The 22,036-nt window shown below is 39.4% G+C and overlaps 1 protein-coding gene across 1 annotated transcript in view; it reads right to left on the reverse strand.

The window, feature by feature from the left end:
* The window catches only part of TMEM266 (transmembrane protein 266), a 66,599-nt gene extending 49,430 nt beyond the window's left edge, over positions 1 to 17,169 (reverse strand). The window contains exons 1-5 of the mRNA XM_068410638.1: positions 17,038 to 17,169; positions 16,035 to 16,135; positions 14,878 to 14,979; positions 12,465 to 12,653; positions 767 to 921 (exon numbers count right to left, since the gene is read on the reverse strand). Of these exons, the coding sequence (XP_068266739.1) occupies positions 767 to 921; positions 12,465 to 12,653; positions 14,878 to 14,891 (358 nt within the window). The 5' untranslated portion in view covers positions 14,892 to 14,979; positions 16,035 to 16,135; positions 17,038 to 17,169. The remainder of the gene's footprint in view (positions 1 to 766; positions 922 to 12,464; positions 12,654 to 14,877; positions 14,980 to 16,034; positions 16,136 to 17,037) is intronic.
* Positions 17,170 to 22,036: the final 4,867 nt, after the last annotated feature.

Below are 22,036 nucleotides of genomic sequence, written 5' to 3' on the forward strand. Positions count from 1 at the left end.
TGAGATTGTACAGAGATGCTAGAGGCTGCTCTTCAACATTTAGCATAGGGGAAAAATGCAGCTGGTATTTGTGTTCATGTCAGCTTTGTATCATAAAAGAAAAAAAAAAGGGAATGAAGGCAAAGAGCAGTAGGGAAAAAGACAACTTAGGAAGCAAAACAACAGCATTAAAATTTCCATTGTGGAACCTGCGTAGAGTGAATTCAGATAAAGCAAAAGTCCATTTAAGCTATTATTTGACTCCCAGTGTATCAGCAAAGTAGAATGAAAATCTGTATCATTTCAGTGCATTACAAGATAGAAAACCATAATTTCAATTCCTACCCACCTCAGTAGCAGTAAATTAATAATAGAGATAGCGCCAAATACCCCAGCAAGTTCATCACTTCTGTCTATCCACATGCATGTGAAAAGTATCAAAGATTAATGATGCACAAATGACCCTTCTTCCGCGTACACAGAGCATGTCTGTAAAGGACAGACCTTTTCAAGTACTAACGACAATATGTGCGGATCTCTGCATGTACACTCTGCTTGTATCCTTTGAAAATTTGTCCTATACTGAATTTGGTCAGCAAAATGAGGAAGAGACTGACTTCACTATACCAGGGTTCCACAAAAACACATTTCTTACCTAGCCTAGCAATCATTTGAATGGTAGGAAAAAAAATCCCCACCATCCTCCCCCCTTCAAAAACCTCCCAGCAAGTTAAGCCTTTATTTCATCAAAATTAAAAAAAAAAAAAATAATAATCCTCCTACTCACACTGGAGAAGCTTTATATCTATTAGAAGTTCCAGAGTCAGAAGAATCACCACCAATACTACACAGGCTACCAGGAAACTGTTGAGACTTGCACTGAGCAAAAATACCTGCCACACAGCTGCTCGTCTCCCACAGCACGGTTTTAGCCAGTTAGATCTAAGGAAATAAAATTAAGAGGGAAAAAAAGAAAAGAAAAGAAAAGAAGTGAAAAAGGAAGAGAGCTAAAGAGCAGTGAACTCAAAATGACAAGTTCTGCCGTTATGGATACACGCAGCAATAACGTACAAAGACTTTGCAAAACTCACTTTCATTGTGTTCTTTACCAAGAAAAACTCTTCACAAAAAACTTCACCCTGGGGATCTTGTGTGTTTCTCCAACCCTCTGGAGTGTACCAGTGTTCAAGAGCTTTCCAATGCACTGAGTAACACAACTAATTATCACACATACTTTTCTACTTTCTTCCTGTCTTACTATTTTTCACGTGTTTTTATTTTGACATACATGCTGCATTCACTTATCTGTGAGTACCAAGGCATAGTGGGACTCTGCTGTTAGGTTAGAAGCTAATGATCTGCTATTGAATTTTATGGTCATGCACCTTTCCCCCTGTTCTAGTATGAGACAAATCAGACAAGAGCTGCCAAATTTGGTTTGCAACCATCAGTCCATGACATCATGGAAAAGAGCAATAGGAATCTGGAAAACACCAGAGAATAAGCTCAGTGACTCCACAGCTACACCTATACTAGCAAATATACACAGCCTGGCAAAGTGTCAAGCTGCTGGCCAAGGCTGTCTAGCTTGTCTCTTTGTCTTACTCTCACCAATCTGTTTGTGGACCAGGCTAAAAAGGACTTTCCCAGAGTTTTGGGTAGCACAGTTTTGGGGGCAGCATACACCAGGGACTGCTCCCAAACCTCGTTAGGATGAGGTCACCTTGTTCTGGAGGAAAAAGAAGGTTTAAGCAAGATGAAGGAAGGTGTGAGTAGGCTACGAGGACCAGAACTCTGGAAGGAAGTTGATGAATCAGTAAATCTTGCACTAGTATTGTGCTAATGCAGATACACACTATCAAGTGAGTTGTTAAAAAAAATCATTTTTTTTCTTTTGAAAATATTTGTAGTAGGAGTAACAGTAGCACGGACTTCAGAAGCATAAAGCCCATCCTGATACTTTTTTCTCCTAAAATCCCCCCATAGTTTCACTTTGATACAGTATTCTGTCATTTCTCATCATAGTGTTTTGTAATGTTCTTGTACTGGCCCACTGCTGAAAGTTCTGATGCTTGCCTGACACTTCATATTTTCAAACCACTGTAAATACACATTAGCTAATACAGAGCTGACATGATTTATTAACTAGGGCTTAAGAAGCTGAAAGCATACAGAAATGTGGTGCAGTAACCACGCTGTCTGAACCAAAATATCAATACACAGAAATCAATGGTATACAAGAAGATACTATGATACTGACCAATTCCAAAAAAACATCGCAAAGCATTCCCCGACACACCCACACTCAAAAATGAGGGAGAAAGTGATGCTTAGCAGTGCTCAGAGCCTTGACACTTTCAAGCAGCTTCTCAGAATTAGGCATATCAGCTAAATACTTGTACTCAGATTCCCTGATTATCTGATCGTAAAGGACCTCCTCAACTGACTCTTAAAACTTGATTTGACAAGTATTACTATCAGGACCTTGCCCTTAGTTTAACTTTGGTATGGTTCTAGCCTGAATACAGGATGCACTAGATTTTGAATAGGTGTTTTTAAAACAGAAGGAAAAAAAAGCATTGGGATAGGGCCTTTTTGCAAACCTGATCTTTTAATGGATTTTATTTTACATCATCTCAAAACAGGATAACTCGTCTTTATTCCAACTGTTATTTTGGGTTTTAGTAATTTTTTTGTTTAGATCTTTCTAAAAATAATGCTAGGGAACGGCCCTGTTTAAATAGAACAGTTTTTAGTTCTATTTTCTTCCCACCTTTATCTTTCCTTTTCCAAAAAGACCCATCTTGCCAGCATTTTAATATTGCAGGGCAGGTTTTCCTCTTTCCTATTCTCAGAATGATCAGTAGAGGGACTAAGTACATTCCTTTAGAAGCTCTACATAGTCGAGATTTTCAAATATACCAAATGTACCAGTAAGAATAAATCAGCTGTGATACTCAGCACACATGAAATACAGCCACAATAATCATTATTCAAGCTAATCATTACTTACAGAATGCTAAAGAATGTGGAGTTATTCTGTCTGTGCAGTACCACTATTTCACTGATTCCAAAAAGCTTCTAAATGAAGCTATCAGTTTACGATTGGAAAAGTAATCATCGTAAGAGTTCAAGTGCAGATCATCTGCATGTTTACACCTATATATCATTCTCAAAACATATAAATTGATTTCAAAGACACAAGTGTGTTTGAAGTTTAAGCACTGAAAAACCGCCTCCAGTTTCATATCTTAATTTATTCCACCAAGGTGCATTTGTTCAACACTTGCCCTGTGAACAGTGATTAGCATCGTCCCATCGCTGCCTAGCAGACCTCTTCCCAGACCTCCGAATCCACTGACACTAACAATCACATTGTGCTCTAAAAGGAGCACTGCATGGTTTTTTTCCTGGGTGCTGCTTAGCTAGCTGATTCCCTGCTTCTTCTACACTCCTGTATAGTAGAGTCCTGATCTTGCCTTGGGTTTTTGGGGTTTTTTTTGTTTGCTTGGTTTTTGTTTAGGTTTTTTTTTTAAATTTCTTACCTCTTTTAAAGGATGGACATACATAAAAGGAACTATAATCCAACTAGAAATATATTTTAGATAAACCTGCTGACATGCTAACCACACTGACTCTTAACACACAAATCTCCTCATCTCCTTCAACCCTGTAATCTGTCTTAGTAGGGAAGTATCTCTCCCTGATGATGTGTAAGGGCTCATCCATTCAACAGGTGAGAAATCTGGTATTTGAAAAAACCAAATCCCTACCAGAATAAGCATGGGTTTAAACTTACCTTCCAAATCCTGGCCTTGTGATACTCCAAAGCTACATTAAGTTTAAAGCTCAGATTGGAAACTCAGCTACACAGATCTTTCCAAAAAAAAAAAAGTTAACTTACACAGCTCGTAAGTTTATGAGAGATTACACACTAACCATATACAAGTAAAACACCTTTTTCCCCTCACTCCAGACAAAAAAAAAAAAGTCTGTACTTGGTTCAGAGACAAAGTACAGCTTCTTTTGGTGTGCTGACTGTGTTGTCTGTGGATGCCATGCACTACATGGATACAAGTAAAGTATGACTTAGGACAACTTTACTGCGAGACTTCAAACAGGCTCATTAGGTACCTCAGTTACTCCATCTCTACAACAGGAATAGTATTTACCTTTCTTATAATGCCTGGATGAAGTAAATAAATGTACTATCATGGGAATTTCTTGGTTTATGGTGATACAGGGCTGTAAAGTTTTGTTATGAGATGTTAAAATATATTTAGTGGAATTTTACCAGGGGTAATTCTTTTTAAAGATACTTTCACACATGGCTTTGTGGAAAACCAATCTGTCATCATCACTGCTAGTTTTATTAATAAACAGCTTGGAAAAAAGAACATAAGGCAAAACTGGGAAAGGTTTAACATTTATTTGGTAAGGAACCACTACAAACAATTTGTTCAAGCTGTTAACAGCTGTCACTGTTTCTATTTTCTGGTCTTGCAAACAAATACCCCAAAATCTGCATTATACTTTACCCTGCCTCTTTTTTTTTTTTTTTTTTTTTTTTGGCTAAACAGCAAGTGTTTGCATGTCACAAGATGGCTATGATCAGAAAACAGAAGGATGGATGAGCTCCAAATCACTATCTGAAGAAGCAGAAAGGCCGTGGTCAGGAAGTGACAGGCACACAGAAAGGCTGAGTAACAATACAAAATCTGGCTGAGACCAAACAGACAGCAGAGCCTCACAGCAGGATACAGGCAGCAGCTGGAGGCCTTGGCCAACTCCAAGGGACAGATAGAGCTCTGCACTCCTTTCCTGGACTGCTACAAGCTTAGTTTAACTACAGAAGTTTAACTATTGAGAGCACTCTCATCCTTTTTTTTCCCCCCTAAAAGTTTTACTATTTCTCACCCCATTACATTTCTTGAAGGACTGCTGCAAAACTCCATTGCTCAAATGGCAAGAAAGATTCCCCCAGTTTTCTGCCTCGACTCACGCACGGCCCATTTATACATATCTGCTCTTGTGCCAATATTGTTCTTTAGCTTGATTAGTTCTTTTCCCTCGCTGGCATTTTGTCCATGATGCATTTACACACAGCAATGGCATCCCCTCATTTAATTTAATTAAAGCCCATGCTTTTTGTAAAACTGACACTCAGTTTCTATAACTGTCCTAGTAGTCCCTTCTGCATATGAATCCAGACAACTAGAGCGGTACACAGTATTTTGGAATAGGTTTAATTACATGAATGCTTCCCAGCTCTATTTGAAGTACTTTATGCTTTCTAGTATCATTTGTGCCTTCTTTATAGGTGTATATCACACCATTCACTCACAGACATCCTCTGGTTACCTGGTATATTACTCTTCTCATTAGAAAATTTCTTTTTAGGCTTTTCCTTTTTATGCTAAGGTCTTTAACAAAATACTAACATCATTCTCAAAACCAGCCTTTAAGAAACAGAAGAACAGGCATACTAGGTCAGAACAAAGGCCTGGTACCCTCTCCAAGAGCGGCCATGAGTAGATGTCTCAAGACGAGTAACACAGGAAACATATAATACTTTCTGTTAAAACTGTCACAGCATGCAACTATTTTCAGCTTGGTGACTTCCTGAAACAGATCATAGAATCATAGAATATTTTGGATTGGAAGGGACCTATAAAGGTCATCTAGTCCAAACCCCCTGCAATGAGCAGGAACACCTTCAACTAGATCAGGTTGCTCAGAGCCCCATCCAACCTGACCCTGAATGTTTCCAGGGATGTGGTTTCTCAGATTCTACCCAGTAACCGCAAATTTGTCCAACCTCCCCTTGAGGCTAGACAAGCTATTAGCAGCCACACATCCTTTAGAAAGTGGTTCCACACATCTGCTGCCCTCTGTGTGAAGAGCAACCTCTTTTTGTTTCTTTTTGAACTGGACCTTAATTTATTAATGTACCCTAGCACCTGCACTGGGACATGGGGGGAAGGGAGGGGGGTCAAACCTTATTTTAACCTCTCTGTGTCACAGATTTTGTAATCTCAATCAAATCTCATGTCAGCCTTCTCTTTTCCAGATGGAAGAATCCTAGCTTACACAGGAATCTCCAATGGAAGTCGTATCACATCTTTGATCACTGTTTTCCTTTGAATCTTTGCCAGTTCTTTCATATCTACCATATCGCTCTTGACAGAGGCCATAACTACACTCACGTTCAAGATGTGGACAAAGCTTGGACATATAGAGAGGCACAACAATGGCCTCTCTTTTATTCTCTACTCCTTTCCTAATGAATCCTAATATCTGATTTACTTTTAGACTGATGCTCAGCATTTAGCTGACCTTTCCATGGACTCTCCTTCCAGACTAATATTCCCCTTTTCCACATTTCCCCTTTGTCCTATTGCTTATCCATCTTTCAATTGTTGCACCAAGCCATATCTTCTCCAACTTAGCCAACCAATTCCAGTGTTAAGCCAGATAAATTAGACCCATGTCATTTCCACTCTCCAATAAAGAGCTCAGCTGTAGCCCACAGACCACTGTTTGCAACTACACTTCTCCCCACAAAAAGTACCTAGGAAAAGCAAGTTCTGCTGGAAAAATACAGAAAGATCTACAAACTAAAAGAGTCTAAAAGTCACTGAGGTAGCAAATTAATTCCTTTTCTTTTTTTTTTTACTTATAGTAGTGCTCCATCTACCAATTGGTATTACTGATAAAAGACATTAGAGGGACACACTCAAGGGATTTAGGTACTTGGATAAACACAGTAATGAGCTATTCTGGAAAACAACATTTAAGAAGATAAACACTTAAAGGGATCTGTACAGAAAAAGAAGTTTCTAAATCACTGAACATCCCTGTAACATAGCCCAAAATTTCACATATTCTCATAGTAAAGAGCTGGTCACCTCACAGGTTCCGTCGTGCTGAATGCTCATTTTCTGCTGCAGTGCAGGTCTTAATTTTGGACCAGAGCACAGAGAATAGCAATGATATAGTACTGCACAAAGAACACATCAGCACTACAGTCTCATTCACTGTATTTTGCTGCTAAGATTTTGCACCATCTTTCTGGATTCAGCCTGTGACTGGCAGCTAAAAATAAATTTAAAGTCACTTTTGTAAATACAAGAAGCTTGCTCACTGCATGAAATAGTTCTGCTCTCCAAAACCTTTGCACTTTATCTCGAGCCTGGACATTATTATTCAGCATGTATCAACATCATATGCTCCAGGATCTGCACGAGGCGTGCAGAACTTTTCAGAAAAGGGACTGTTTTTTAACTATGCCGCCAGATAAAGACAAGAAAAGCAGAAAACAAGAGAAATGTGAGAACTTGGTCGATTCGAGTTCTTTTCATTAAAGCACCTTTAAGCTTTGTAGAAAACACGAGTAAAATACCTCAAAGAGATCAAAATAAAAACTGAAATACGAATATGAAAACCAGAAATAATGGCATCCACTTGGTGCAATTACAGAAGACAGACTGAAGGAACAGACATCCTTTTCTCCCAGGATGGGTGAATACATTAATCAGTGAAAGCTTGCAACCAATGTAAAAGGAAAAGCTCACGACTCTTTCCTGCGTTAACTTCTGAATCTCTGTAATCTCTGTTCTCTGTTCAGTTTTGGTTTCCCTTCCTTTTTATCTCTCTCTATCCATTCCTATACTTTTCTTTTTTCAGTTATTCCTACTGTTTAATGCGCTTTCTAACTATAACCAAACAAATCTAAGGCTATGAACAGATGATCATAAATGATTAAATTACAATAGCATGACTATTTACAGCTAATGTCAAGTGAGTCACATTAACTCTGAACTTTACAGCTGCTGATGTAAAACACAGTATTTGAAAGCACCTTCATGTTTCAAACTTGTTTAACATGTTAAAATTCAAGAGCTGCAACCTAAAACAAATACAACAAATAATTTAAAGTTGGTGTCTCTCTCTCCCCTTGCTTCCCAGCCCCATTAAACACAGATATTTATCGAGAGACAAGGCTCACTGCTTAACCACATATTCAAAAAAAAAAAACGCAGCTTGCTGTGCAACTGTCTGTAAATTCTTTTATAATTTATTATGAATGATACTCCTAATTGGAACTTACAGAAAATACAGGAAGGAGAGCTTTTCCCTATCCCTGCTCGTCTTTAGCACACATGTACTGCTTTCTGTCTGTTGTCAATTTTCCAGCTATCTTCCATCATTTTTGTTGGTCGTTGATGAAAAAATAGAAGAAAGTATTCTTTGAAAAAAAGAATACTTGATTGGAAAAAAATAAATTAACAGTGGCACTTAAAGCTAAAGTTAACATTTTAAAATCTCCTTAGCTCTCTGGGTGATTAGTCTCCTTAAAGAAATGTTTACGTATTCTTTTCATGCAAACCGAGTTCAGCACAGACACAGCCTCTCCAATAAATTCACAGACACAAAGAAAATCGGCAATTTTGCTGCTGCTTTTTGTATATGAGTATCACCTGATCTGTTACAGATACGTTGGAAGTGTACACCACATGTTCTCCTTGGCACCCAAGTGACCTTTTTTGAATGAGGTTATTTCTCATATACACGTCTCCAGCCTATGCCTCAATCATTTCTGCAATGTCTAAGCATGGAGTACAGTGCACAGCAGCAATATCTAAGGATGATTATAACAAGTTAACTGCAGGGCAGATCAGAGGGACTAACAAGCAATGAACATCACACCCATACTGGTTCTGAGAACCAAGCTACTCTTTCTTCACAGTGCTACACAGGGTGGAAGAGATATATAGTTACATATTGTTGGCATTTATCAGAAAATTTCCTTTTTCTGAAGAGTAAGACTCACCCCTCTATTAACACCAGGCACATCAGCCTCACTGCAGCTAGGAAGCAAGCCAGATGCAGGAATCCCTCCTATCCCACATGTGGAGATCACACACACATTACTCCTCTTCAGTGCAAAGACTACAATGCCAGCCCACCCACATGACTTACAATGAGAGGGAGTATTTTCAATGCAGATTCCACCCAACTTAACCAACTTCCATCATGAAAAATCTTACTTTCCCTGTTTGAGAAGTCTACAGAGGGAGAAGAAATTTTGCTCAACCCACATTAGAGGATGACACATTGGGTTTTGTTTGAGGGTTTCTGGGAGAGTGGAAAGGTTTTTCTCGCCTGATTACCCTTTCACTACTTACACATGTACTTCAGGGACAGGCTTAATGCCATCTAATCTGCAGTCCGTCCTTTGTTGCTCAGCACAGTGATCAGCATTGTAAACTAAATTTCTGACAAAACCAGCTCAAACTGTCCACAAAATTCCTTCAACAACACTGACAGATAGGAACCGACAGTCCTGACCATTTCATGTGATAGAGCAAAGACCCATCAAACTGCACAAAATAAGATTTTTATTCCAGTATCTTTAAAGCCATGGGAATGTCAGTTTACATACGGTCTGTCTAACAAAAGACAGACCATAATTTTCCTTTCTTTTTGCTTTTTCTTTTCTTTTTTTAATTTCTCGTGGGAGCGGTAGCTAATCTGATGCCATTTGAGAGTTTCCAGGCACACAAACAGCGCTGAGCTATGACCCACCTATTCCTGGCTGCCTATTAATATCGGGTTTATTGAGAGAAACATTCTCAGACAAAACAAAAAGCTCCCCTAGTCAGCAACCAGGTTAAATTTGCACTCGTGCTTGGACCCTGAACACCTTCTGGCCTTAAAGAAGGGAAGTTAGAGGAAAGCCTTGGGGTGCACACAACCAAACCATTAAATCAGAAGACTCCTTTATTGCCACTCATTCATCTCTAGTTTGATGTCTCTCCTGTTGCTCTGTGCATGGAGATGAAGACTTACTAGTGATGAAGTGTGACAACCCACATCAGGAACAAGGGACTGCGGACAATTATGTTGAAAACCACAAGGCCATGGACAGATGCAGCTTGTGAAAACAACCCAGCATTTTCCAAGTACAGGGATGTGCCAGACCTTTCTGCTACAAAGGCTTACAGTTAGAAGGACTACAACTTGCCTAGATTACCTACAGATCTCGAACAACGGAGCCATATGCAGGTCATACGGGTTGGCAACTTCCCTGAAATTCTCAGGGAAAAGTATACAGAAGGTAACACTTGCAGTCTGCGACAAAGGCAGACTGCCATGAAGAGGAAGATGAGTCCAACACCACCTCTTAGTACTCTCTGGCATTAGCAGTATCTTCTGGTATCTCCACCTGCAACCTGTATGGAAGCAATGGAGTAACAGAGCTTCACAATTACAAGAATATGGATGCTGGCAGAAACTACAGGGACTTAAACATTTTCTGCCATCTCCTGTGCTGCCCTTCCCACATCACTCTCTTCATACATGAGGGAGATGTAGCTGTCAGTTCCTGTACCAAACTGGAAGCAAGTCACATCTAACAAGGCCACGAGAAAGCAATTACACCACATTCATAAAACCAGACATATTCCCAACCAAGCCGTGCGGTGGTATGGGGACAGTATTTTACTTTTGCTGCTGGGCTTCTTGAGCTCAGCTCTGCTCCTAAATTTCACAGGGCATCAGTTGCGATCAGTGCTTCTGTGAAGAAGCTGCCATTCCCACAAGGCAGATGCAGTCCTGGGACTCAGCTGAACATACTCAGCTGAAATGCATTGAGACATACAAACTAAAGCTCTGAATTTTCTTCAGAGAATACACTCTACAGTTGGGAGGTCTGGACAGCACCTGCTTATTTCCGTTCAGACTGATAAAGCCACATAAGAAGTCTGTATGAAGGCAGAGAACTCTGCTGAGGAAAAAAATAACAAGTCTATTTCCATGTTTAAGACTGCAAAGCTTAACCCTTCATCAAAGAGTTACAATGAGAGATCTGTGCACTTTGGCACAGTGAAGAACTGAGTTTCAGATCATAAAAATCTACAAAAATGCGTATGTGAACTGAACTGGTATTTACTCAGCACCAAAATAGCCTGAGGGTTACACCTGCATACTCAAATTAATTTTCAAGTGCCTCTTTTGCTATGCAAGGTATTTTATGTTACAGTTGTACCACACTTATATAAGCTACTTGAAACATATTTCCCCTTGTTTGGAGTAACAACTTTCTGGAGATGTCTCATAAAGTCCAATTTGGAAAGAAATTAAAGGCAAGAGCCTTCCTCACATACTCCATCCTGACTATCATACAGAATACCTGCTGAGCAGAGATCAAGCAGGCCTCTGCTGATTCCAGAGCACAGGTTAAAACACATTCAGTGGTTAATAAATGAAGGCTTATATAAAGCCTTTTAATGTCTTCATCAATGAGAGCTCTATATGACTTACTGTGAAGCACTTTTAGATGGATCTTATTGACAGTGGAGTATATATATGTTCAGTGCAACAGTAATCACAGAATTGGAGGGGCTAGGCACAAGCACTCACCTAATCTGTCCCAAGGGATGTTAAACTATAGTGTTATCATTCCTGATGAATGCATCTTCTGAAAGACATCTAGCAACTGCAACTCTATTCGCCTCCTCCCCATACACATCAGTAGTCTACCCCAGCACCTTGCTACCCTCATTAATCTCTTCTTTGCTGCAATTCAAGCTTTTTACTTCCTGTCCTAAACATCATGGAGGCCGATAACAGACTGTTCTCTTCCTCACTGAAGTCTCTTATAAGCTCCCCTGAAAGTCTGTTCTTCATGTGAAACACAAACAGTTATTTCAATCGGTACTCCATGGCAGGTTTTCTGAGCCTCTAATCATTCTCACTGCGTTCCCTCTGGATTCTCTTCAGTTGACCCAAATCTTTCATAAAAAATTTAGTATAGCAGTCCACCTACAGTCCCTTCAACCCTGAACCAGGCACAAGAATGACTTCTAAAGTCCTGTAGGACAACAATGCTACGTAATCTGACACTAGGTTATGTTTGGGCAAATGTTATGAACTGATTAAGATCTTTTATTCTAATAAAACTGGAACATTTGTTCTATGAAAACAGTAGTAATACGCATATACGTTACCAAAGCCAAAGTTCTCACATAAGCAAACTATGCAATTCGAATTATTCTGTTAAAAGTACACAATCTGTCCAGGAATCAGCAGTACTAAGTCATTATCTCTCAGTCAGGAGATGCATAACTATGTACAAGAATCCCAGTAGCCAACCCTCTGTTACCCTGAAACACCTTTCACAAAGAGCTTTCACCAGGCCATTCTGCTTGTCTGATGGGCTAGATGCTTGGTCTATTTTCCCTGACAGAAGGCTTCCAGAGCATGCTCAAATAGCAGCTATGAGTCACTTAAAATTATAAAGAGCCCCAAACCAGCACAGATTAGTAATATTAGAAAAAGTCACTTCCATCCTGTGACAACCGTTTTAAAAAGAGCTTGAGGACAACTGGCTGCGCTTCTCCAGCTCAAGGTTTTCTTTTTTATAAGCCATGAAATTCCTATAACCTAGAACTATAAAACATAATTCTTCCCTTTGTACTTACCCTTCTCTTTGGTACTCCTCATCCAAATTTGACAAAAGCTGGGACCCAGCCACAGAGAGATCAAGCGCAGCTAAAGGTAGATCTCGATAAGCAAAATTAACAAGCTGTACAGGAGCAATGCTTTTGGTTTCTTCTTCCACTTGCTGTGAAATTATCTCAACTTCTGAAACACCACCTTCTGTTGTAGGCCTGAAAATATAATAAGCAAAATAAAACCCCCCCTCTCTCTCTACACATACGTATACATATGAATATAAATAAATAAGCAAGCAAGTAAAAATAAGTTAGAGACAAGAACTTCATAGAACCCTAAAAACACAGCAACTGAAAAGGCCTTTGCAAGGTCATTGAGGGAGGTGTCCTCATTGAGGGGATAGACCAAATCTCTCTAAACTTGTCTTTCGTAGATCCCACCGAGATCAACAGAAGCCTCACAGACAAAGGAGAACAGCATTTCACTCTGCTGAATCTGCTTCAAAAGCACTAAATATAAATGGATGTGTTATAAACAAACAAATATGGAAACAACCCATGAACCCAAAAGCAAAATATTTGTGCAAAACAGAAGGCAGGCATGTAACTATGCCAACTGAAAACTCACTGCTTTTTAAGTTAGATCAGCGAGCAATGAATAGCTATGCTTATTAATCATTACATACAAATCAACTGTTAATTAACGGATGCAGTTTGACCCCTCTTCCACTGTGGGTCAATATTTAAATAGTTTTGATGGATAGCGACTTTGTTTCATTCAACTAGAACGGATCATTCTGTTACAAGTTATTTCAAAGTAATTCTGAAAGGAGAACAAGGATTCAGAAGAATTATGGACTCCTCTATACAGCTTGTCTTCACTATCCTTATGTACAGCTTCTAAATCTGAACACGTATTCTTCTACCACCCTACTAACGTTAATGGGAATTCCACGTAGGTTAAACCAGAGTCAGACTATGTATGTGTCTTGCACATTTATAACAAGATACTACTTATCTAGAAACTCAAACGTTGTCAGTCAGCATATTATCTAGTGCATGCAAAGGATGACTTCATTGTAGGAGAAAGCTTGCATGTCAGGCCCCAGTAGGGACTGATCCTTTGCAGTACCCAGTGAAAGTTGCTTGCTCCATTTGATTCAGAGTAGGTGCAAACATAAACTTCTCTAGCTTTCATCCAGTGGAGCTAGTTAGCTTCTGAAGAGATCTCAGGTTACTTGTCAGAGGTTTTCAACAGCAGGTGTGAAGTACTCTTTTTCCTTCGGGATATACTTAAAGTGCTTAGCACCCAACTTCCCCCTGTTATTTGACTGCAAAAGTTGCATTGGTGATTTTGTTTTAAAGCAGCTTATTAAAATCTTCCAGCTATTCAAGCAACCTGAACAACAGTTCTTTTTTTTTTTTTCCCAGAAAAAAATGAATAATTTAGAAGAGTTCTTAACCCATACATCTTGTAAGTCTAAGGATGTGGGTGAAGGAACTAAAATTCTATGTGAAAGAGAGAGAGAAAGACTCTATTGGTCTGAGCCTCACCATTAGACCAACCCTTTCGGACAGAAAACATTATTCCTAAATTAGGAGTTAAGTGCTGCCAGTATTACACATGAAAGTAATTTTAACAATCAGAAAATGCTGTTATATCTCAAGTATTTGGCAGGGAAAGGCTGTAATTGTGTCATGCTATGGCAGAAAGTAGAGATAAAAGGAAGCACTATTTGAACAACCTAAAGGCTTATTTTATTCTTTGTCTAACTCATAGTGGAAAGCAATGAGATTCTTTTATTTCCAACAGAACTGTATTCCTCTGTAAACAAACTGAAATCGGAAGCCCAGAGGGAAGAACTAATTTTAGCAAGAATTTTCTTTCTTTGATTTTCACCTCTAGTGCCATCCTGTGGACATTTACCTTTAGAAGTCCAACCTGGTTCAGTTTTGCATGAAAGAGCATACAATGATCCAATTTCCAGTATTATAAAGGGAAAAGGAAATGGGTTGGTGCAGCCTTCCCTCACCCAACAGTATTTACCTTCTGTGTTCTTAGAGTAAATGACAGACATTGTCTGATTTGACTGAAAAGAAAAATAAACAAACCAACAGACTAGTGTTGGCAAACAGCTTTGGGACACGTTTGGTGGCAGGAAAGAAAAAAGGCAAACGGATCTGAAAATATGACATACTAGTTTTCAGCCACTGGCTGTTAGTAACACATCAGACATGCTTGCACCATTCGTGTTTTTTTCTGCTAATTCACAGCCTTCAGACAACTCACCAAATCCTACTACTCCTTCTCAAAATATCAACTTTTCCTTCCAGTAATACTGACAGAACCCTTCTGATGTCACAACATCATTCTCCTACAGGTAGGAACCTGTTCCCTTCTATTTAAAATAAATTGTAACTATCCTCACATGGTACTTACTGAGGATTGGTCATGTTGGAGGATGCAACCGAATCAGCAGTGGTTCCAGTATTTAATTCCAGCTGCTCTGCACAGAAGTTCTAGCCTTCCAAGATCAGGTCTCTGTGAGAAGTAAAACAAAGTTATTTAAAACACAGTCAAAAGAACTCCCAAGGGCTGCATTGTTGTCATGTTGTGAGTTTGCCTAACAATTTTATTTTCCCTGTGATTCTTTTTCAAAGTGGTTTCACTCCAGGTTAATTCCTCCATGTTATGCAATCTGTAAAGTTACAGTGCATTTACTTATACACATAGACATCTGCTCATATATATACTTCCATAAGAGCACAGGTCTTGCTTTAAGCCACTAGACTGTTGAGAAAGATAACCAAGATCGGAAGGGGGAGCGATTTTCAAAGAAAGCTCATGGCTTCAGGAGCTCAAATTCTACCAGAAGCCACCCATTTTGGGTTTGGTTTTTTTTTTTTTTTTTTACAATTTATAGAGATGAGCATTAGCTTTGTCAACAAAGTTCAAAGCTTTGTTCTCTCATTTTCCAATTTGAACTGTGCTCCTGACTCCCTTCGCTACTTTAGAAAGTCTCTTCCAATAATTAATTCTTGTTGTCAAACATTCTAGATGGGCTGTTACCAAAATGGTATTTTGATCAACAAAACCCACTAACACATTTGGAAAAGGCACCACATTTGCTTGCGGCAAAATTTTCATTTGTATAGTACCTAGACCAAAGCATGGCAACCAGAATGGAAGAGAACAAGCTTGTGAGAATGAAACCTACTGATACACAGGTTTTGGTAGCTGGAAAAAATAAAAACTGGAGAATACCATATAAAACCCAAAAATTATTAGAAAAAGATATCATGAGAGACTTTGTAAAGCTACTGTCAAGACTACATGTTAAATAATTTTTCAAAGTAATATATAAAAACATACCCTTATTTTAATTAAACAGAAATCATTGGTAAATTAGAATATTACTGACAGCACCAAAAAATTTCATGATAATGAAAAATGCTTCTTATACTAAACTTCATACTAGTGTCACTTACAGGCTGAATTATTAGTATTAGTCAAGTATTTACAGTGGAGATAAACAAATACAGCAACAGTATGACCCTTAACAATCACTTGATACCAAATAATAAAATTGCACTTACATCTTTTGTAGACCCATTTCCAAGGCTTTATTTCATGACTTGTAACCTTATAATAATGTAAAACGTACTCAATGCATTCTCAGATTTTCCAGATAATGTGCCTGGGTATGCAAAAAGAAAGGGTCTACACTGTGATCACCCTCCTCAGGTAGGTAAGTCAGCCAAAAGCAATTTAATTATTCATATGAAGAAAAGAAACACAACTTTAAAACAGAAAAATACACTTATTTTAGAAAAACACACATACTCCATTTATCTATAGCCTTCCAATACTTCTAAAGTCCGAGTAAAAAGCCAGCTTTTTCCACATGAACGTTCCCTGATACAGCAGAGACTTGATTCAACATCCATTCAATATCAATGGGAGTCTCTTCCCTGGCCTTCACAGTCCTTGAATTATTTTATTTATTATATCCCTAAGGTAGCAAAATACTAAAACATTTGCCTAAAATTGTGCATGTTTAAATCACCCACAGAAGGGATTTGGTGAATCTGTACCTATGACAGCTTTAGGATAGCAACTGTTACACCTACCTGCACAACAAAACTAAAATATAATTATCAGCCTTGTTTTGCAACACCTTTCAAATAATTTTTTAATGAAAAATTTTACCCAAACCAATTGTTCTAAGCACTCAGACTGAGAAAATGGTAAAGGTATGAGGTACTCTGCACCTGTCTTGTGAGACTGAGAAAACTGAGAATCCTGCTATACCTGCATTCGCAGGCCTGTAGAATAAAAGGCAAATAGGGATACAGCTGATGTAGGAAATGTGAATAAAACTGATGGAAACTGGCCTCAGAGGACAGACAGACAGATGTAGATATGGGAATTTCTTAACATAGCAAAAAACTCACCATTTATTTGAGGGACAGCACAGTGCTAATACTCACAACCTCCCTCCCAAAGAGGGTTTAGAAAACAAAACAATGACAAAAAATGTACAGCTAGTCATAAACAGTGGGGCCAGCAATGCATAGGACATGAACATGAAATATTTACCTCTCCAGAATACAGACTCAGTCTCTTTTTTTTGTTTTTCTTCTTAAGCTGGAAATATGTTCACATTCATCCAGAATTTGTTTTAACAACTCAACCAGATCTGAGCAGTGGGCACACCAATAAGCCAGACCTGCTCCCTCTTACTGGAGTTGGCAGCTCTACAGATAAAGTTTGCTCACCACCAGGACTGAAGGAGCAACTCACAGCCGGGCAGCAAGCTCCTCTGATAGCTTCACAGGGAGCAGAGTCCAATTTGCCTTAGCTGAAGGGATCATTACCATGACATAAGGCGCTCACAAAGGCGAGACGAGTAACGTGGAAAGAGACCTGAAAGGAGATAGAGGGAGTCAAGTCTCCAAAGGACTCAGTGGAGCCTTCCTGAGAGAAAAAATGGCAAAAAGTGAGTAATTTCTGGTGCAGATGACTAACGTATTAGCTGATTTAATGAATTAAAGACAAGTAGTTAATACGTACAATAAGAGGGCAGCACAACTGAAGCCTTCAAAATGGACACAATAGGTTGTATATATGTCTATATCCTAAAGGGATTACTATGATTCATGCTTCTTTCTAGGCTTTATGCAAGCAACAGAAAAGTCTTAACATATACCGATATTTTGCAGAAACGTTTTATTTCCCTCCATTCCACCTCATCTGTTATGTTCAAAACTTCCTTAAAAAAAAAAAGACAGACTTTTATAGCAGCATAAACCACTTCCAACTTCCACAGGAAATTTCTGTGCAACTGAGTGGTGTTTAGAGGCAACAAGGAACAGCAAGGAGATTTCATTCTCCTGATCTTCTCTCTTGCTTGCATTCCTATAGGATATAGTGTAGGCAAAGAGCAATGATGTGGGTGCCCTCCCTACCAACAGGGATAGGCAGTGGGCAGAGGGCAACCTTTGGGTATTCCATCCACCACCCAAGAATGGAAATTGTCCATACAGCCTTTTCCACACCTATCCCACTCAGTGCTTGGTAGACCAAAAAGCCTCATCTCTCATGGGCTCATTGAAGGGAATTAGTTAACAGTTCCAGGGCTGGGGTTTTTTCACTTCTTGGAACTGAAACCAGACAGCACATTGTGCATGCCGAGTTGCCATGTGAGTATGAGCAATGCCCATTTGTGAGAGTTTAGCAATTCTGTTTGTTCTGTGGCATAAGTATTTTCAAGGTGAGATGGCTGTAGAAGAAGCAGAGTTTCCCCAGTTAAATAGAATTAGTTTAAAAAGGATATATGACAGAAAGGAAAGAATTGTCCCAAAAAGTTTCTAGTGCAAGCTTTGAGTGGTGTAAAAAACAGAATCATTCACTGGACTAAGTGATTGACATACTGTTTTGTATGTACCAAGAGGACAGTACAATCTGATGGGAAACATATTGCTGCATCTGGTTTTCTGTATAGAGTCAAGTTTGTAGACTAGTAGCCCAGCAGGATCACAGTTCGAATCTCAGCAAAGCTGACTCAGCTCTTCACCCCTCTGCAGTAGGTGAGGGAAGTTGCACCCAGTTCACCGAGCTCTTTCTGAGGCAAGACCTTCAAAGTGCTTAAGTGCTGTATTGGCCTTCCAAGCCCTCCAGCTTTCTTCTCATTGCACAGGTATTACACATCAGCGTTCCTCAAAGCTTTTGCAAGGTACCCTTTGCTTAGGATTTCTTTCAGCCCCTCATCTGCGGAGGCACTGGCAAGCAACTGCTTCACAGTTCATGGGTTATGCTCAGAATCATGCAGGTTGAGAAAGGGGGTCATGCACTATAGTTGAGCAAAGGTTCGTGCTGCTGCCCTTGCCCAGCACACATCCTGCCTGAGTTAATTTGTTACTGTTTAGATCAACCATCTATTGTCAGTCACCACACCGTGGCTGTAGCTTGCTGAGAAGGAAATAAAGTCCAGCTTAAACATCACAAAGCATAGAACAGTTTGGAAAGCAGATGTTAAAGCATAGCACATGTGAGATGGTGTTTGTTGTTTGTACATACACTCTAAGACAAAAGGGGAAAAAAAACCCCAAGAGCAACCTTAAAAAAAGAATCTGTACTCCACTCGTGCAAGAAAACCATGACATTTAGCATTGGTTTAAGCACAGTCTTACAAGGTATGTGCCACAATGTAGTGGGCCCAATTGGGGGTAGGGAGTAGGAAGATGGTTTAATTTAAGTCTTTTGCACCAAAGTCTCTACTAATTTGCACTCTGTTTAGCTGAGCTGAAGTCAAGACCCCATGGTTCAGAGCTGTTTGTTGTATTTTGAGGAATTATCATGAAGCTGTAAGCTCCTGTACAAAATACGGACACTAACTGAAACATCCGAGTTCATGTACTTACAAGTAGCTATAAAACCAAATTCTGACATGTGCTTCTAACTAATGGTTCTTCCACACAGCCCCCCAACAGCAGCTTTGACATATGGCCAGGCTCACAGTTTGCATTCAAAGTAAACGCAACAGGCCACACTTTGAGGAAACCCTGCTGTTAGCTGCAATGCAGGTTTCAGGTGTTCTTGCCCAGCTTCTGCTCCTTCCTCTGCCCATGCCATAGCCGTGCACCTGCACACCAGCCATTACTGTGAGCTCGACCTGGAAACTGATTTGGCATTTCAATCAACAACAACAAAAAAATATTTTTCTTTTCCTGCCCTTTTTTTTTTAAAAAAAAAGAAAAAAGCAGGATGGCTTCCCTGAGACAGGTCACAGTACAGCTCCAAAAATAGTTACATCAGCAAAACGGAGAGGGCAGGGCAGTGCACTGTAGGCACAGCCTTAGAAACAAACAGCACAGTGGAAAGACCCTTAAGATGAGCAATACTCAAATCTAAGATGATGCGTTGAGCCCTCACCATTGGAAACATTCAACTGTAGTAAGCACCCAACCTGAAAATGCCTGACAGATTGGGGAAGGAGGGAAATGAAAAGGGCTTCCCTGTGGGTTTTTTCTCCTTCTGTGTCACGCTGGAGCTTTTTATTCTGAATCTAGTACAGATCAGGAAACGGAATTTTGTTTCCTTTGTGCAAGAAAGTTATGTTCTTATTTCAGTCTGTAAATTAAAATTATTATACAGTCTAAAGCTTAAATGCAAATAATGGCTATTAAGGTTCCTACTGGGCAATCCTAAGGAGGTCATGGAGCTATCCAGAAAAACAGAAAGGGAAAGAGGGAATAATTTGTAATAGAATTAGGGGAAACACCTAACCAGACAATACCCCAGAAGCCTTCAAAGAGAAAGGGGAAGTGTGATTTAGGGGTAGCTACATTGAGCTCCTGTGAATTAGACTAGTCAAATTTCTTTTGTGATTAACACCATTGATAACACCCTGAGGATCAGCGTGGACACGATGTGATCCCTCATCTCTACTATGGCAAGTCACATTTCCCCAAGAACTGAAACTACGCTCCCTGGGATCACAACCTGACAATTCTGACAACTGTTTAACCTCTCTGAGAATTTTAACCAGCTCCATACATCTGCATTTAGAAAGTTTTATTGGTCATGTATGTCAAAACTGTTTCCTTCAGAAATCCAGCACTTCTGAAGGTAAAACCCTGAAAATCACCTGCAGGACAGGTCCCAGCACTTCCTTGCTTCACTTCAGGTTGAACAAAATTGGTTTTTCTTTTTCCCCTAATGGGTGACAGGTTCATTGTGATAAAAAAATTAAAATTTCTTTTGATTAAACTGACCCTCCCTAATCCCACTTTTATTTAAAACAAGAGTTTGATAGAGTATTTGTATATATGGCTCCATAGAGGTGGATAAGGAATACTTCCTTTATTTGTTTTAAAAAAAAAAAAAATAGAAGAATTGGATTTGTCAAAAGATTAGGAATGCAGAGATGCCACACAGAAAAACAAACATCAAATTAACTTCCTTAACAAGTCAAGCATATTTAATACATAATATTTTAATACTGCAGATTCCCAGTTCCGTTCATATCTTTAACATTCCCAAGCAGTATCCAGAAAAGGAAAGAGATACAAGAGATAGAGCTTTTTATTTCAAGGAACATTGAATTTTGCATCTTTTTTATGGAGGAATCTACGTAAAGCTTTTAAATACATCACATTAAGGAAAAAAAAAAAAAAACACATCACAGGGAAGGTATTTAGATTGGAAAAAATCAGGCATTCGGAAATTAGGAAACAGCAGATTTGAACTTGCTCATGCAGCTACAATTCTATCCCCTTGTGGGATCATCTTATATGCTGAAATTAAGCAGAATGCTGTTCGGGGAAAAAAAGAGCATGTAATCATGCAACTAAAGACTGTCTCATTATTCAAAAGTACAGCTCATACTTCCTAGAGAGAAGTTTAGACAGGCCAAAAGAGAAAAATGATCTTGTGCGCAATCATCATAATCTCTCCGCAAATGCATCATGATCATTGGTCAAATCTTGACCTTTCCAGTACTGCAAATTTGGACTAGAGTACAAATAACACTACCTGTAGGAAAGCCTTTAGAGGACTAGACCAGTATAACCTCCCAGGAGAGACCAGTCGAGCCCACCCTCTTCCAAGGAGCTTGCAAATGGGTAGCACATAGTACTTTCAGACAGAAACAAACGGGAGGAACTACTCTGTTTGGGATAGTTGTGAAAAGACTCCACTCATGCTCCTTCCCTCTGTATCTCTTCACCTAGAAACTGGGGAGAGAGGGTGGGGGGCTATGCAGTGGGTCCACAACCAGGGTTCTATGACATGCAAACACTCCATAAGCTTTCAACGCATACCAGTGCTGCCCTGACAGCTCCTTTGGGCTCTTGTTCCAGTTCATGCTGCACAGTGCATACTGGCACTGTTGAAATTCAGCTGTTGTGATACACTACTAACATTTTCCAGGAAAGGCACACGTCCAGCAGGTACTGCAGCAATCCACAATGCAGCTAATTCTGAAGATGTCATAGGATGAAGAAAAGGTACTTCTCCGGACTGAGGGCCGTCTGCTTGCCAAATTTTAACACTATGGCAAATAATGGGAGCAATGTGGCATCTCAAAAATCTGGAA

Source organism: Nyctibius grandis, chromosome 11 (assembly GCF_013368605.1).
Source record: "Nyctibius grandis isolate bNycGra1 chromosome 11, bNycGra1.pri, whole genome shotgun sequence".
Lineage (NCBI taxonomy): Eukaryota > Metazoa > Chordata > Aves > Nyctibiiformes > Nyctibiidae > Nyctibius > Nyctibius grandis.